The sequence below is a fragment of the Anas platyrhynchos genome, chromosome 2 (genome assembly GCF_047663525.1).
Source record: "Anas platyrhynchos isolate ZD024472 breed Pekin duck chromosome 2, IASCAAS_PekinDuck_T2T, whole genome shotgun sequence".
NCBI lineage: Eukaryota > Metazoa > Chordata > Aves > Anseriformes > Anatidae > Anas > Anas platyrhynchos.
Genome location: NC_092588.1, coordinates 34,351,861 through 34,367,037, shown reverse-complemented (window position 1 = coordinate 34,367,037; position 15,177 = coordinate 34,351,861). Strand labels below are relative to the sequence as shown.

General features: G+C 36.0%; 1 protein-coding gene across 4 annotated transcripts; it reads left to right on the top strand.

Annotated features, from left to right (window-relative positions):
* The first annotated feature begins 306 nt into the window (after positions 1 to 306).
* Positions 307 to 14,692, top strand: XKR9 (XK related 9). 4 transcript variants are annotated; one of them, XM_072034524.1, is made up of 4 exons: positions 307 to 493; positions 2,939 to 3,554; positions 12,555 to 12,778; positions 13,837 to 14,692. In XM_072034524.1, exons 2-4 carry the CDS (start codon positions 3,280 to 3,282, stop codon positions 14,472 to 14,474), a joined length of 1,137 nt encoding a protein of 378 aa, XP_071890625.1. In that variant the 5' UTR covers positions 307 to 493; positions 2,939 to 3,279; the 3' UTR covers positions 14,475 to 14,692. The 4 variants fall into 4 exon arrangements, with proteins under 4 accessions (XP_071890625.1, XP_038031316.2, XP_071890627.1 ...); XM_038175388.2 differs by having other exon boundaries at positions 307 to 2,683; positions 3,166 to 3,554; XM_072034526.1 differs by having other exon boundaries at positions 307 to 2,683.
* The last annotated feature ends 485 nt before the right edge of the window (positions 14,693 to 15,177 follow it).

Below are 15,177 nucleotides of genomic sequence, written 5' to 3'. Positions count from 1 at the left end.
ATATAAACACACATATAAAAACACACATATACACCTATACATTTCCATAAATATTTATTGGCTTTTGCTCAACAGGTGTAACAAACTAAATTTTAAGTTTGAACATGCACACACACACACACACACACATATATACACATACTGGAGGACATTGGTACATTTTTTCTATTTTTTTCCCTCTAAGGGACAAAGTATGAAATACATTTATTGAAGAAAATTTTATAGTACATTAACATAGACAGGGACTTCTAAACCTACCTTTTAGAATATAATTTTTATAATACATTCAAAACAATAAGTTATTGACAGGTAGCAAATCATTAACTGTGTCACATGCTTTGCATATCGTTTTGGTTTCTGTTTGTGTTATGTCAGTAGCCCTTAGACTTTTCGTAGATTGCAAGTCTTATAAAAGTGTGGATGGAAAATCTGTGAATATACAAATCTACAGTTTTTAAAGTAAAAAATCAAATTATCCAGGGCCAGTATTAAGGTAAGTCTGCATTTTTAAATAGTATTTGAAAAGGATCATGAGAATGGAAAGTCTAGTTAGTAGCATTTTGTTGATTCTGCTTCGCCACAAACTGATTCTGTAAAATTATTGTAGTTTTTAGAGCACACGTATTTATGTTGGCTAACAGACCGGGGACCAGATAACTGTGAATGATGCAATGATACAAGGCATTCTCTCCAGTAACACTTAATTGTACCCCACCTGGCGCATGAGACCATGCTGCTCTTTGAAGTGATGTCATGGACAAATGTAGGGGATATTAGAAGCTGAGATCTTTAACAGAGATTTCATATGCACCTGCAAACAGGCATTTGTGTTTGGTCTTGGAATTAAGACATTAGAGTGCACTTTGGGGGATACAGATCTGCGAGTCTCTGTATAAGTCTCAGCTTACCTGATAGCTTTCTGTGCCACCAGACATGACTGGAGACAAACAGCATGGCAGCTGTTTGGACAGGTTGTGTGTCAGAGGTAGAAATCACCTGGCTCCCAGCTGCTCTCCATGCAGTTGTTTCAGCATCTGGATGGAGTCTGTAAAACTTCCATTCTCATTAGGGGTAATAAGGCAATAAGATAACTCCTGTTTGTGAAGTGTTCAGTCACAGAAGGATAGGGAGGTTGTAAAGACCAAGAAATCCAGTTACCCTAGTTATTCATGTCAGGTACAAAATTAGAGGCTATTCTCTGCCACTCAAATGTCCAGTACAGTATTACTTATTAAATATGAACCTTACAGTGCTTGGATCCAGTCATTGACTTGACTTTTACTGTCATGTTTTCTACAACAGTCAATAGCGAACCTTTTTTTTTTTTTTTTGAGTCTGTTCTTAAAACCACGCATAATGTTCTTATCACAAAAAGGGGGTACATCAAGTTGCTGATTGCCATGTTTGTATGCAGAGTAAATAGTTTTCTTTGGAATTTTCTTGAAAAAACACTGCTAATCAACTCGTAGGCTGATTCATACACAAGTTTGCAGATTAAGAAACATTCATAAAGACAAAGTTCAGTTTATGCTGAAGTTCACTGACTTTCACTTCCTAGAATCTGACTGTATGTTGGATATAAATTGCATCAGTGATTTGAAAAAGACTAGTGCTGTTTTTGTTTTGTTTTATTTTTTGAGAGGGTAGGAAAGGACAATTAAAGGATTCCAGCTATCCCAGCTGTGATATCACCTGACCTGACTGACCTCTTCTGGGCTAAGACATGAAATTGAAGTAGAAAATAGAATGTTTAGAGACCTAGCACCTATTTAGGCTGTTATGTCCCTACTGTCTTCTTTAGGAAATTAAGAGCTTAGGTTCCCTTCTGGGATTTGTACCTGAGTCAAAGTGTAGACAAGCCCAGTCAACAGAAGCTTAGAATAGTCATTACCTTTCCAAGGGTTTGTGTGATATTAACTGATTGTGTCATTTCATTCTTCAGGGGCAGTGTGCCTAAACTAACAAAACTCCATGAGACCTGTCTCTGCCTGCCCTACCCTGTCTGCCTTGGCACAGCTGTTCTCAGGGTACTGCCTGATGCTCTTTGGTGGAGGCATCACCCCAAACCTGGTGCTTTGGCATGTCCTGCATCTCATTCTTTGAAAAATTCTGCCAGCAGAATTTTTCCTAAGAAATGCGAACAAAACAGTGGATGCTGTGGTTCTAATGTAGCAAAAGTGGAACTGAATGAGACAAAGATGTACTCCATTGTAGCGCCTGCCAAATAGTACAGGTCTGAAAAGGACCCTTACAGTGTTAGGCAATCTAAATATAGGTTTGGACTGTGAACAAATTTCATCTGTGGCAGCTAGTGTGATTAGGTTATCTGTGTGTAGCTACTACTCACACAGCTTGGGAGATATTTATCAAAGAGGTGTAGACTGGAGCAGGCCTGAGTCCTTCCAAGTCTCTTTAACAGGAGAACTGCAATCCAATTCAGCACTGCATTGCTGCATTGGGACAAACAAACTCAGAAAGTAAAACTATGAGATGTATGCACACAGGCCCAGTCACCCAGCTGGAGGTGACCTAATGACGCATACTCTGATACAGTGGTGTGTACCCAAGACAGGAGTTCCCTCAGCCTTTTGTGCACAGTGACGGAGTCACTCAGAAGTCAAAGTGCTGGGAAGGAGTCGATCTTTTTTTGTTTCCCTAATCTGGTTTTAAAAAATTAGTAGGGGTAAGCTTTTTTCTTAGTATTTTGCTACTTTTAAGAATTGTCTCAGTGGCTGTTTGAGAAGGAGAGGAATTGCCATGGTTGGGAGAGTGACCGCCCTCAGGAGGTTCAGAGGTACAGCTTCTCTGGCACTGATTCTTCACAGATAGCTCAGTACATTCTGCATTTTGTACTTGCTTGTTTAAATGTCATGAAAATTGCTGTATGATAATTTAAAAATAAGTTATTGTTACTGATGATTTTCCTTTTTCTTCTTAGGTTTAGGAACCCATAATGAAGAATGAGTGAACCAGTTAAAAAGACAATTAGACAATTTAGATTTATGTTCTCCAGAATAGACATGCATCAATGAAGTTAGTTTAATATTTAATTCAAGAACACAGAAAAATGGAAGTCCTTTGGTTTTTATTCAGCTTGCCATGATAAAAATATGCAACCAACTTTTTTTTTTTTTTTTTTTTTTTTTTTTTTTTTTTTGCATAAAGGACAATGAACAAGCGTTATCATCAGGAAGAAGACTCTGTTGTAAGAAAGCATTTACTTTTAATCTGACTTTCTTCACATGAAATGAGGACAGAATGACAACAGCAATCTAACACATGATGAAGTATACCAAGGAGAATTTTATTTTTTTACTTTGTGGAATTATAATTTATATAGTTGATATAGGAGTGGATTTCTGGGTAGCCAGTAAATATTTCTATAAGGGACAATATACTTGGGCTATATTAATAATCAGTTTTAGATGTCTTTCATCACTAATAACTCAAATATTCAGTTATCAGTGGTTTAAAAATGACTGTGAAGATACTGATCCTGAGAAGCTAAGATGGATTTTTCTGGTTCATTTCTTTCACTGTGGAATTTTTATAAGGTAAGCACTTTTATTTTATTTTATTTTATTTTAAAATGAGAAATCATACTGCTTTTAGCCAGTTTATAAAGAAATCCCAGTGCCAGGTTATTATGTTAATATGGCTTCAGGGACACTGCTGGCATTAACAACAACTACTCCACATAAGTGAATAAATTTTGTTTGCTTATGCCAGGAGTAAATTATGCCAGGTGTTGATGGAAATGTAGATTTTTTTTTCTTTTTCATTTGACCTATTAATAATATTCTATTTGATTCATCATCCTTTTGATAATTTTAATAAGATTGCTTTACAGAGGAATACTCTTGTACCTGATAAAGACATGTAGGTTTTTAAAGTGATGTTAGGAAGATAATTTGTGTGGTTACATTAGTTGTAGTAAGTTACATAGCTGAAGTAAGAGGTAATATGTGAAATCAAAACTCTAACAAAACTTAGAAAACCACCAGAATTTGGGAAAGAAATGAGTAATTCGATACTAAGTAAGAATGCTTACTGCAGGGACTGAGTTATAGTGACAGGCACCTTTGTTTCCTGACAGGTGTATGTCCAGGAGTAGTTTAAGATACCATATGTTTAACATTCTTTCTTTAGCTTCTGTGGTAATGTTACTGTAAAATTATCATTATAGAGATCATTTTTGCTAAGATTTTACTTTTATTGTAAAACTGATTTGAAAGATTTTGATGAAAAGTCCTGAGGACCTGAATTTCCATTATTTTGTGTAAGTAACATTCAATAAACCTGAGCAGATATAGACTCCTCAGAGGCATTTAATAAAATGCTTATTTAAAATGCCTCTTTTAACTTCCTATATTTATGCCAATGTAAAAAATCCTCTAGTATACATGTTTCATTCATCTTATATTACCATGGATTAAGGAAAATGATGAAATTTCAACAACAATTAACTTTTTCTTTTGAATATATACATTTTTTTCCTTTTGTCCAACAGCTTTGCTTTTCTGCTACTCCTCTTACAATTCTAAAGTCTTAGACTTCACAGAGAAGTATTTACTGCCAGGTTTTATCTTTCTGATGTCAGGCAGTAGAAAATCTTAAAATACAATATTTCAAAGGAAAAAAAAAATAAATCCCTGTTCAGTTTCATCAATGGATTTGTATTCAAATCCATGGACATGGGTTGGTTCAAGTGAGATGTAAAAACACCCAGCCACAGGGACACTACCAGATTTTGCCTTTCAGAGGTGATATCTCTGGGCCCACTGTGGCCTACTCCTTTTTGGCTATCTCCAAGTCTTGTCATCTTCAGGTTTGGCCATTCTTATTTTGCTGCCTACAAACCTTCCCCGTTGATATTTTTTTCTTCCAAAGTAAATTAAAGCCCTGACCTCAGCTTCTGGTACCTGATCATCAATGTTAAGCCAGAAACTACAGTGTCATATGGTAACCCTCCCTTCTTCCTCTTTCTCTACCATGACATCATTCTCTGTAATCTGTATCAGACTGTAATTCTGGCTTGGTGTTACACACTCAGGTTTCCCCTAAAATCTCCTGCTGATTTGTGCCTATCTTTAAGACCTCTCCTTTAAATGTGAAATTTTAGGATTCAGATCCAAATTCTGATCATCTTCAACTCTTGGTTATGTAATCTTGACTAAAAAAAAAGCTGTATCTGTTCAAAGTACTACCTCTACACACATATTTTTAATAGATTAATTCTTACACTTTCCAATGAATACATCTTACCGTGAATTTCTATAATTTCCAAATATCTTTCCCACAATTAACCCCATCTTCTTTTATAGGTTTGTTATCTAGTAAACATAATTATGCCCTTTGCAGTGGCAGTGTAGCCATCTTGGTCACCTGTTCTCTATTGCACAAATAATGTTTTCTCCTGTGCTGCTGCTTACAGTTGGAAAAAAAATCCAATCTGACATATATAAATTACAAAACTCTTTGAGCCACTCCTCAAAATTCATCAGTTTGATAATGCATACAGTAAAGTATAAGCTGATAACAGCAAGCTGACACCTGTGCTTGTACCTGGTCATCAGCTGTTATATACTTCAATAGGAAGCATATAACATTTTTCTTAGGTGTATTCACGTGCACTTCCTTCCTGCCCTCCTTCGTCATCCAGAAAAGTTAAACAATGAGTATTTATTTCTATACTTATTTCTGTAGTGAATACAGTCATAACAGATATTGTCAGAAGTCAGGTCATAATTATTAAGGTGAACCAGGTTGTACGTTGGGGCAGGAACCTATCTTTCCAACCTACCAAAGAAGGAAACAGGGACCTAACTTGTAAATACTGACTCAGCCAGAGAACTTAGAATTCCTGAAATTGGAAGATATGAATACACCTTGCCAAATTCTCTTTCTCCTTCCAAGCTTCCATCCTCCCTCCCTCCATTCTTCCCTTCCTTTCTTCAGGTTTTGTAATCACACTATCAGTGCTAAGTTATAAATATTGAAATCACATGTGCGTACATATATGAACATAATAGATATGTACATAAAATATAGAAATATTATACACAATATATAAATAAAAATAAAAATTATTCTATATATAATAGTTATGTTTTATATGAAATGTTATTCTCTGAGAGGAGCTTTTCAAGACAAAATTTAGGTGTACATTAGTACACCTAAATACATGTACATTAGTACATGTACATGTATTAGCCACACTGACTAAATTTATTTTCATCCTGACCCATATAGATGGGTCCCACCGATGTCAATAGAGTTAAGAACAGGCTGCAGCATAACAACTGACGTTAAGAAGATAACACAGTCAGTGAATGTGGAAAAAAGAAACATTTTCATGTGACCCTGTATGAATTCACTGACTTCTAGCAATTTGCAACATCAGTCAAGAACACTTGAGGAAGACTAAATTTTAGCAAGTAACAAACTTTTCTGTCAGAATAGCAGACCACAGAGGCAGCTACAGTTGTGATAGTGAAAGTTGCTATTGTGTCTCTTGATGCTTAAGAGAAGGATCATGATGCCCTACTTTAAAAAGAAGCAGGTGAAAAAGATTTTTTTTGCATATTTTTAAAGATGAATTCTAAATATATGAGAAATCAGAACAAATGCAAGTGCTCTGTTAAATGTGGTATTATTCCATGACGTTAAAAAAAAAAGCGATGAGAAAAATGTAGTTGAGCTAGATGATGTCCAGTTATATTTGTACAGCTTTCGCATGTGGTAAACCACACCCAAACTGAGTGGATCAAAAACAAAGACTGAAGCTGGTAATGTGCCTCCAGCAATTTTATGTACAACAAGAAGATCTGCAAGACAAAGTAATTAGGAAGGTATTTAAGATATTAAGTCAGTGTGGTACAGAGTTAATTAAAGTGGAAGTTTTGTAATGCTACTTTAAGTGAGTTAGAAATCATAGAATAATATGTACTTGCTCACGTTTTCTTAAGAAAACTTTTCTGCCCTAAGGTATTGACATAGTCACATCAGTTTCCTGGACTTAATCCAAGCCTTTTGATACTTAGAAGATTAGGTTTAATGTGCAGCAGAGAAGAAATTCCCTTTGATTAAGGATTTATATAATTCTGTGAACTGTGACTGCCTGACCAGAATTCAGAAGAGACAATTGTTGCTGTCAGGTCTCTCTCACTCTCTTCTTCCATGGAACTGTGACTTTCCAACTGGCACCCAAATCCTCATCAGTGCAGTTTGGTGAGATGAGATGTGTACCGTAGTACAGGGACTGCTGTGGAAATTTTAAGAGGAAGCAGGTGACATGGAAGCACTGGCAAGACAGCTTGGCCGTGATGTTTGAAGCCATGAAGTAACAAAAACAAGTAGCTGTCACATTTGTGAATTTCCAGTCACATTTAGAGAGCCTGAGCCTTCCTAATGTTACAGGAGAATACAAGGAAATTTCATCCCTTAAGAAATGATGAGGAAACTGTAGGAGCAGCTCAAGAACAGAGACACCTGATCTGTGCTTAAATGAGTGTTTATAACAAGGAGTCCTAACATCTGTTCTCCACAAAGCAACACTACAAGGGCAGAAAACTTTTTTTTTTTTTTCCCCTATCAAAGTGAATATGATATTTAGAAACAATGATAATTTTTTTACTGTTCGCATATGACAATTATAATTGTAAAGAAATCTTTTTTCATTTTGTCTTCCAAGTAGTTTGTATATTTAATAAATGAAAAAATCTTTAATGAACTTAGAGAGGGAAAAAGTAAATGGCGAACAAAATGGCAATTTGTCTGTATTATTGACACACAACCATGCCCATCTCACCTTGAGTTTAAGATGTAGCTCTATGTAAAGTATGTAATCAATCAAATATTTTAATTAATACATTTTTTATTCCAGGTGAAATAATTTTAACTTTTTTTTTTTTCCCCTAATTTGTGAATATTGGAACAAAATGCTACTATGGCAATAGATACATTAATGTAGGAATAAAATGATGATGGGTTCAGAGCAGGTGCAGTGTTTAGGTGAATAGTGGTCATGACAAATGGAGAATACTGGAGCCTGACCTGTCCCTTAGTACAGAATGAACTCTACCCGTGGCTTTGAATGCACTAGTCCAATGCTAAGCCTAAAAGTTGACTACAGGTCCTTCCTAAAATATTGCTTACCAAATGGGCAGATGGTAACGGGAGTATAAGCTCAAAATGTCCTTATAAAATGAAAGATCTGTCACAGTGAACTACAGTGAGCGACAGAGACATGTGGAGCTCACGGGACACCATCTTGCTTAATACGTCATGGAAATATTTGGACTTTTACAGAAAAAACAATGTATTTTATACAATATTCAAAGTCAGAAGTGGACTAACCAAAGTAACTATTGCTAGTGAAAAATACTATAGCATATCTTCTTTTAACAATAGAAACCTAGTATACCATGCTAGGCTTAGAAGGAGTATGCTTCTGAAAACTGACAGGTGATTTCAGTTGTGCATCCAACTGAAATATTCCTTTTATAATATGTCTGTTCTTTGCCTTGCATATCATCTGCTGTCTCAGCTGTGAGCTCTGCAGCTCAAAATTTATGCAACTGGTTTTCACTTCACAGGCAAACACAGGCTCTGGTGAATGAGTCCATGGACAACTAACAGATTGGTCTACCCAATTGTTTTTTCTTGAAAACATTATAAACTCTCCAGATGTTTACATCTCTAATGCAAGAACCAGATGTTTTGGTATCCTAATTGTTTTATAAACTGAAAAAGCTATAGAAGGCTTGCCAAGCAGTTTAGTTCTTTGCTTATGGGAGATTACTCAGAAAACAGTAAAATAAATACACAAAAGCATAAAACCAGAAAACAGTTTCCTTTGGGAGTAAATAATGGATCTAGAGCCAGCTGACGGAATCAGTGTGCAGCCTGAGTGTCAGGGCTGCAGTCTGTAGAGTCTCTGTCAGGAGAAGGACAAAAGATCTTCCTCTAAGGCTCCTCAGTGGTGGCATAACTGCCTCACACCTTCTGCTGATGCTTCCAGATTGCAAGCCTGGAAATTCTCGCTTTGCATATAACATGCTTACTATTCCAGGAAATAAATCATGATTCCTCTAGTATGCACTTAACCCAGGACCTGCAAATCCTGACTCTTTCACTTGTAGCAACAGAAGGGCCCTTGTCACTTTGTCCCTTGGGGTCAAGGGTTTTGGTCTTTAAAGATGGTGAAGGTGTTAAACTTCTAACATCTGGAGGAACCAGGAGTCTGTCCGAGCTCCTACAGTAAACTGAGGTACTAAGTACTCAATACTGAGGTACTGAGCTGAGGTTACTGTTTGAGCAGTGAGCAAATGGGACTGTGCTTCAGTGCCAAACTGGGATGAGATCTGGGTGTCAAATGATCACCTGTACACTGTTTTCTATATAAAGGAAATGCAACTGTACAAGTTTCATGGGATTCTTAGTATATGTGTTCCTGTGAACAACCAGGGAATTGGGAATCTACAGCACTTTAGCACGAATCTTGAAGTCATCTAGGATGCAGTCTCAAGCAATGGTAGTAGGGGCCAGGCTAAGGGCATAGCCCACATGTTTGCAGACTTGCACAAATGTATGAGATAACCTAGTGATGGTCTGTGATGTTCTGCTTGATTTATCCTAAAACCAAATCCTAATGAATGATGCAGTCTTCATCATCTAGATGACTAAATTCTTCTGTCAAGAGGGAAGACCTTTAGCAATGTTTATGATATTAGAAAATTTGGCTGAATAACAGTGAATTTTCTTGAGGAAGGATGGCTTTTGTTGTTGGATGTAGCCCAAATGGGTTCACTAGAGAAGAATATTAGAAGTTGAAGTGATCTGGGAAATGCAAAGGCAGAAATAAGGTTGAAAGTGATGTCTGAAGGCTGTTAGGCTCAAAATTCTATTTATAGGCAAATACATTACTTGTAAAGCCAATAAATTATTATATAATTAAAATCTCAGTAGTTTATTCCAAGAATCATTATTAGTCTGGATCCATTTATTACTAGATAAGAAAAAATGCTTCTATGCATAAAAAGTTTCAGTAGTAGTAATCCATTTAGAATTGTTATACATATTTCTTGCTTCCTATTCCCTTTTCTGCTGTTTTGCTCACCTGTCCTTTACTCCTCTAGATCCTGAGCTCAGCAGGTTCATTCTGGTGTAAGGGGGTATTGCAGTTACCAGTTTCTGGAGTCTTGATGGAAGGAATATAAGGTTCATGTCTATGGCTTCTTCTTCACACTAGGATTCTCTTTGGGACTTTTTTGTATATTTACATTTGGACTTTGCTTTCTCTTTTTATCTGCAGCTTATTATACATCAAAATTTAGTATCTATGGGTCCTTTAGTCATGTTTGTACTGGGTCTGGCTGGAATGTTAACTTTCCTGGCAGCAGCCCATACAGTGCCCTACTCTGTGCTCAAAGCAGCTATGCCAAAAGCCCACCGGTATCCTTTTGGATCCTTGAAGTACCCTCTCTTGAGATAGTCTATGCCAAGGATACATGGAGCCTAAAACCACCACAGTGTTAGATGCTATTTCTTTGCTGTCTTTTTTACCCCTAAAACAACTTTCCTCTGTCTCTAGGTCAGCACTTCAGAATGTGAGTTTTAATGAGTAGTTTACAGCCTTGTTGTCTCCAATGCCAAGCTGTGCTATGCATTACTTTTCTGCACTGCATCTCAAGGCCTGTTTTCAAACCAGGACTATATTTCTCTATACTACTCTACTCTCTATACTTCTCTATACTCTGACATGTCTTTTGGTGGTAGGGGGATAGTTGGACTACATGATCTTGGAGGTCTTTTCCAACCTTAATGATTCTATGATTCTATGTCGTCATGTTAGTCATATATATATCATTCAAGATAGAGTATCTACTTGTAACTGTAACCCATATGAAAGTATGACTATACCACACAAAAATAAACAAAAGAGCCAACTGGTCAATTAGATTTTATTATTATTATTATTATTATTATTATTATTATTATTATTATTATTATTATTATTATTATTATTATTATTCCTGTGGCAAATTCAAGCTAAACCAAGCTTGGTGTAGCTAAAACAAGTAAAATAAAATTGCAGACAAGTCAAGAAAACTTCAAACAGAACAAGCCTGACAAGCATGAGTCCTGAGGCCTTGCAAAGTCAGTACGAAGCTCATGTCCCATTACTAGCAATGGCAGTGACTATTACAGTGCTTCAGTTACAGGCTCTAGTCTACAACCTTCACAACCAGTGCTACTAACCACTTGAAATGAGGTAACTGGAAGAAGAAATCAAACATTGCTTTGCTTCAGGGTGAGAACAGTTCAGCTGGCAAGAGTTCATTAGCTGTGAGAATCTGTTCCTCTGGAGTTGCCCCAATCTCATCTACTATAGACAGCATTACACACTACTTCTGGTTTCCAAAGCACTAGTGCAATGAACCACACCATTCCCCATGGCTGAGTGTATGTATGAGTCCATGAGGGACAGTGGAAATACTGTAATTTGCAGCAGCTGTAGTTCTGGTCCTACATCAGGCTGTGGACATTATTCTGTTTTCCTAAACACGGCTTGTAAAAATTATCATGAACAAGAGCTGGTTCCTCTCTTAATCAAATGGTTTTTGATTAAAATTTATTTGTATTCTCCCTTGTGAGGTGCTATGCCCACCTTCATGCCCGAAGTAAAGGCCTTGAAAATAGGAATAAAAGCTAGGAATTATTTATCTCTAAGCATGGCATTAGAGAAATCCTGACTAGAAAAAGTTCTTTACTAGACATAATAATGCATGCCAGCCAACTGACTAACTAATTCTATTTATCTTTACATTTTCTGCTCTTTTAGAGGAAATTTTAATTTAGTCTTAATTGAAAATAAACCATAATTGTTCTAAAAGTCTTTCAGGTGCACTCATTTGCTAAGGGAAATGGCTTGTTCTTGTAAAATTACTCAGATAATAGAATCTGTAGTCCCAGGAGATCTGTGTCTTGACAGTAATTTTCTGAAATTAAAGTCTTCCTGGGTATTTAGAAAAGAATGTTTGAGTGATATATATATATATTTTTTTTTCCAAAAATCCTGTTGTATGTTTGCATTTCATCGGTTGTTATCCTTGGAGGTTATAGTCTTATATTATATGCAGTTGGATATTCACAGCTGGATATTCACTAATTCCCTTAAAAGGATAGAAAAAAGGTAAATGAGTATCTCATATAGACTGAGAAGAGATGCTGAGGGAATTTTCAGAAATGCGTTATCTTTTAAGAAATAAAAAACTAACAAAATAACAATTGTAATCTTTTTTTTCAGGCAAGTCTCATTCTCTTCTAGTTGTTTTTACATTGCATCAGTATCAGTGGGCATAAATGATTATCTGATATCACTGATACCAGACAGATATCAGACTAGATCTTAGCTTAGCAGAAGGTATTGGACTACATTCAAAGAAAAAATGTGAATGGAGAATAAAATGGGAAAAGTCTTTGTTAGCCCATATAATTTTATAGAGTCATGCTTTCAAAAAACAGTCTAATCAAGTCTCTCTTTTTAATAGGTATTGGTTTGCTTTGAAGTATGGCTGCCAAGCTGCATTTAAACAAAACAGCAATGGAGATGTATCAGAAACAGACCATCCCAACTTCATTCAAAAACAAGCCATTGATATACTGGCTGATATTAACATGCTCAGGATATTCAAGACTTTTCTGGAGACCACACCACAGCTTTTTGTCCAGATTTATGTACTCATGGAACACAAAAACCATAATTTCTATCAATGTGAGTCTTTCTTTCTCTATGATTTGAAAGCTGAGTATTTTACCTAAAAAGATAACTCATGTTATTGTATAAAATTTTAAATGTACCTTGGAAAACATACACTGCATTGTATAATTGCTTTGCATTTAGTTGAAATTTCTGTCTCGTAGATGATCCATTCTGCTAAATTCATGGAAATAAGGTTTCACTGTACCAAGTCATTAATGTAAACATGATACATCATTTGAGAATAAGCTGTTGAATATCATTAGTGTATATATTTTAGAACCATTAGTGTGTGCTTGCCTATAGTTCTTTTAAAATGGCTAACTGGACATCTAGAAATTGGTAACATATTTAGAGCAGCCCTGTGACTTGTCACTATCCTCATCTACACTTTACAGGTAAGGGAGAGAGTCATAAAAAAAAAATGCACCAGCAGTGCAGAATGCCGTACGAGGAATAGATATTGGTTTAACTCTCAGAAGCAGGAGAGCAGCTATACCATTTTCAGCTCTGAAGCTAGCAGCAGTATGTGCAAGACATTTACCTGCTCAGGGCTGGATTTTGTCTAACCAAATGGAGAAACCTACATTGTTGTTTAGTGTTTTTTCATGGAGTTAATAAGTACTCAGATGCAATGGTTAGATGAATCTCATCTTAAATATGACCATGTGAAGGGTCAAGTCTCAGTTATAGGTACCTACACATAAACATCCTAGCCTCAATATCAGTTTCTGAAACCAAAGTTTTTATGGGCTTTTTTCTTGCAATACCTTGTGAGTTTCTAAGGCACCCATGGACAGAAATGGAAAATATGACACAAAATTTTGGTGAAACCAGCAACAGCAAGAGATCCCAAATGGCAACAGATGCCTAGATTTAGGCAACTAAAAGCCTTAAAGTGAGCCTTAAAATTAAGGTGACTTGTTCAGGAGCATGGAGGAAATATCATGTTGGTAAAAGGAAAGTGCAAAGAAACATGAACTTGGTCAGAACCTGTTCAAAACTTCAGAAATTTTAATGTAAAATAAATATATTTCTAATAGGTCTAACACTTATCCTTGTGTTTTGTTTAGATGCTGCCATTATTATGTCTTTCTGTGGTATTTCCTTTTCAACGGTTGATTATCAGGTATCATTACGAAAATCTCTGCCTGATAAAGAAAGATTTCGTGTACTTTCCAAGTTGGTGTATCTCTTCTATAAACTGCTTACCATCACTTCCTGGATACTCAGTATTTCACTGGTCACTCTACTAAGTGCTAGAAGTTCTGTAATTCTGCTGATACTTCTTTGGAGCTGTGGTTTTGCCTGGACTTTGAAACAACACACAACATTTTGCAAGTCTAAGGAGATGGAATTTCTGTACAGAACTATCATTGGAATCGTCCTGCTTTTTACCTTTTTTAACATAAAGGGGAGAAAAACAAAAGTTCCTATTTCTATTTATTATGTTACTCACACCCTTGTAACTGTAGGCATTCTGCTTGTATATCGGTTTTGGAAACCCTCTGTTGTCAAGGAAATACATTTTACAATTGTGGGCATCTTAACTATTCTCTGTCTGGTGTTAGGTATTGTTTTTCTTGTTGTTTATTACAGGTTTTTTCATCCTACTTGTTATTGCAAACAACGGACATGTTTTGATGAAGTTGATAGAGGGGCAGGAGACAATGTGGAAATTGGTAGATTTCAGAATTTCATAATGCAATGAAGAGTATAGATTTTAATGTAGACTTCAAAACAAACACTTGCTGAACAGTCTTTGTTTTTTGTTTATTTTCACTAAGTAGCACTTAATGGCCCAGAGTTATTGTCTGTGAATAACCATTGTTTTTTTTTGTGGTGCTTTACAAATCCTTTATAACATGAAAATTTTTCTATGTGCTGGTCAATGTTATTTTTTAAAATAGAAACAATTTATCCCTCCAACCCAATTCATTGTTTTCGTTTTAACCAATGCAAATAAAACAGGAAAAGCTAAAAGTGAATCAAACGAAAGATATAATTACTGGTGTATTCTGTTTATGTTGCTTCTGTTAAAAACAAGGCTTACCGGCTTATTCTTGCTGGAAGGAAAGAGGAGTGCATTTGAAATAATCAGGGGCAGCAATCTGTTAGTTGTCTGCTTTTTCCCATTACTGTAAAACCTGCAGTTTTTCTTTAGATGAGCATAGCTACAAAAGTCACTGACTTTTCCTTAAATTTTCCCTAAAGAAGAATAGTTTTGATTTATGGTCCAATCACTGGCTTGCCACAAGGAAATCTGGGGAGATATTTTAAAGCACTTTATCTTCTAGGTGTTTTAATGACTCCTTTATTGCTTTTGTTCTGCTAGTCTTTCACACGCCCTTTTGTGTTTAGGAGTGATGCCACTTTATTGTTCTGGATTATAATAGCAGTCTGAATGATTTATT

Excerpts from the sequence above, each read along its gene's own strand:
- XKR9 (XM_072034524.1), top strand. The coding sequence starts at position 3,280 with ATGATGAAGTATACCAAGGAGAATTTTATTTTTTTACTTTGTGGAATT. Across the intron at positions 3,555-12,554 it reads CACTGTGGAATTTTTATAAG|GTATTGGTTTGCTTTGAAGT; the intron begins GTAAGCACTTTT and ends TCTTTTTAATAG. Across the intron at positions 12,779-13,836 it reads AAACCATAATTTCTATCAAT|ATGCTGCCATTATTATGTCT; the intron begins GTGAGTCTTTCT and ends TGTTTTGTTTAG.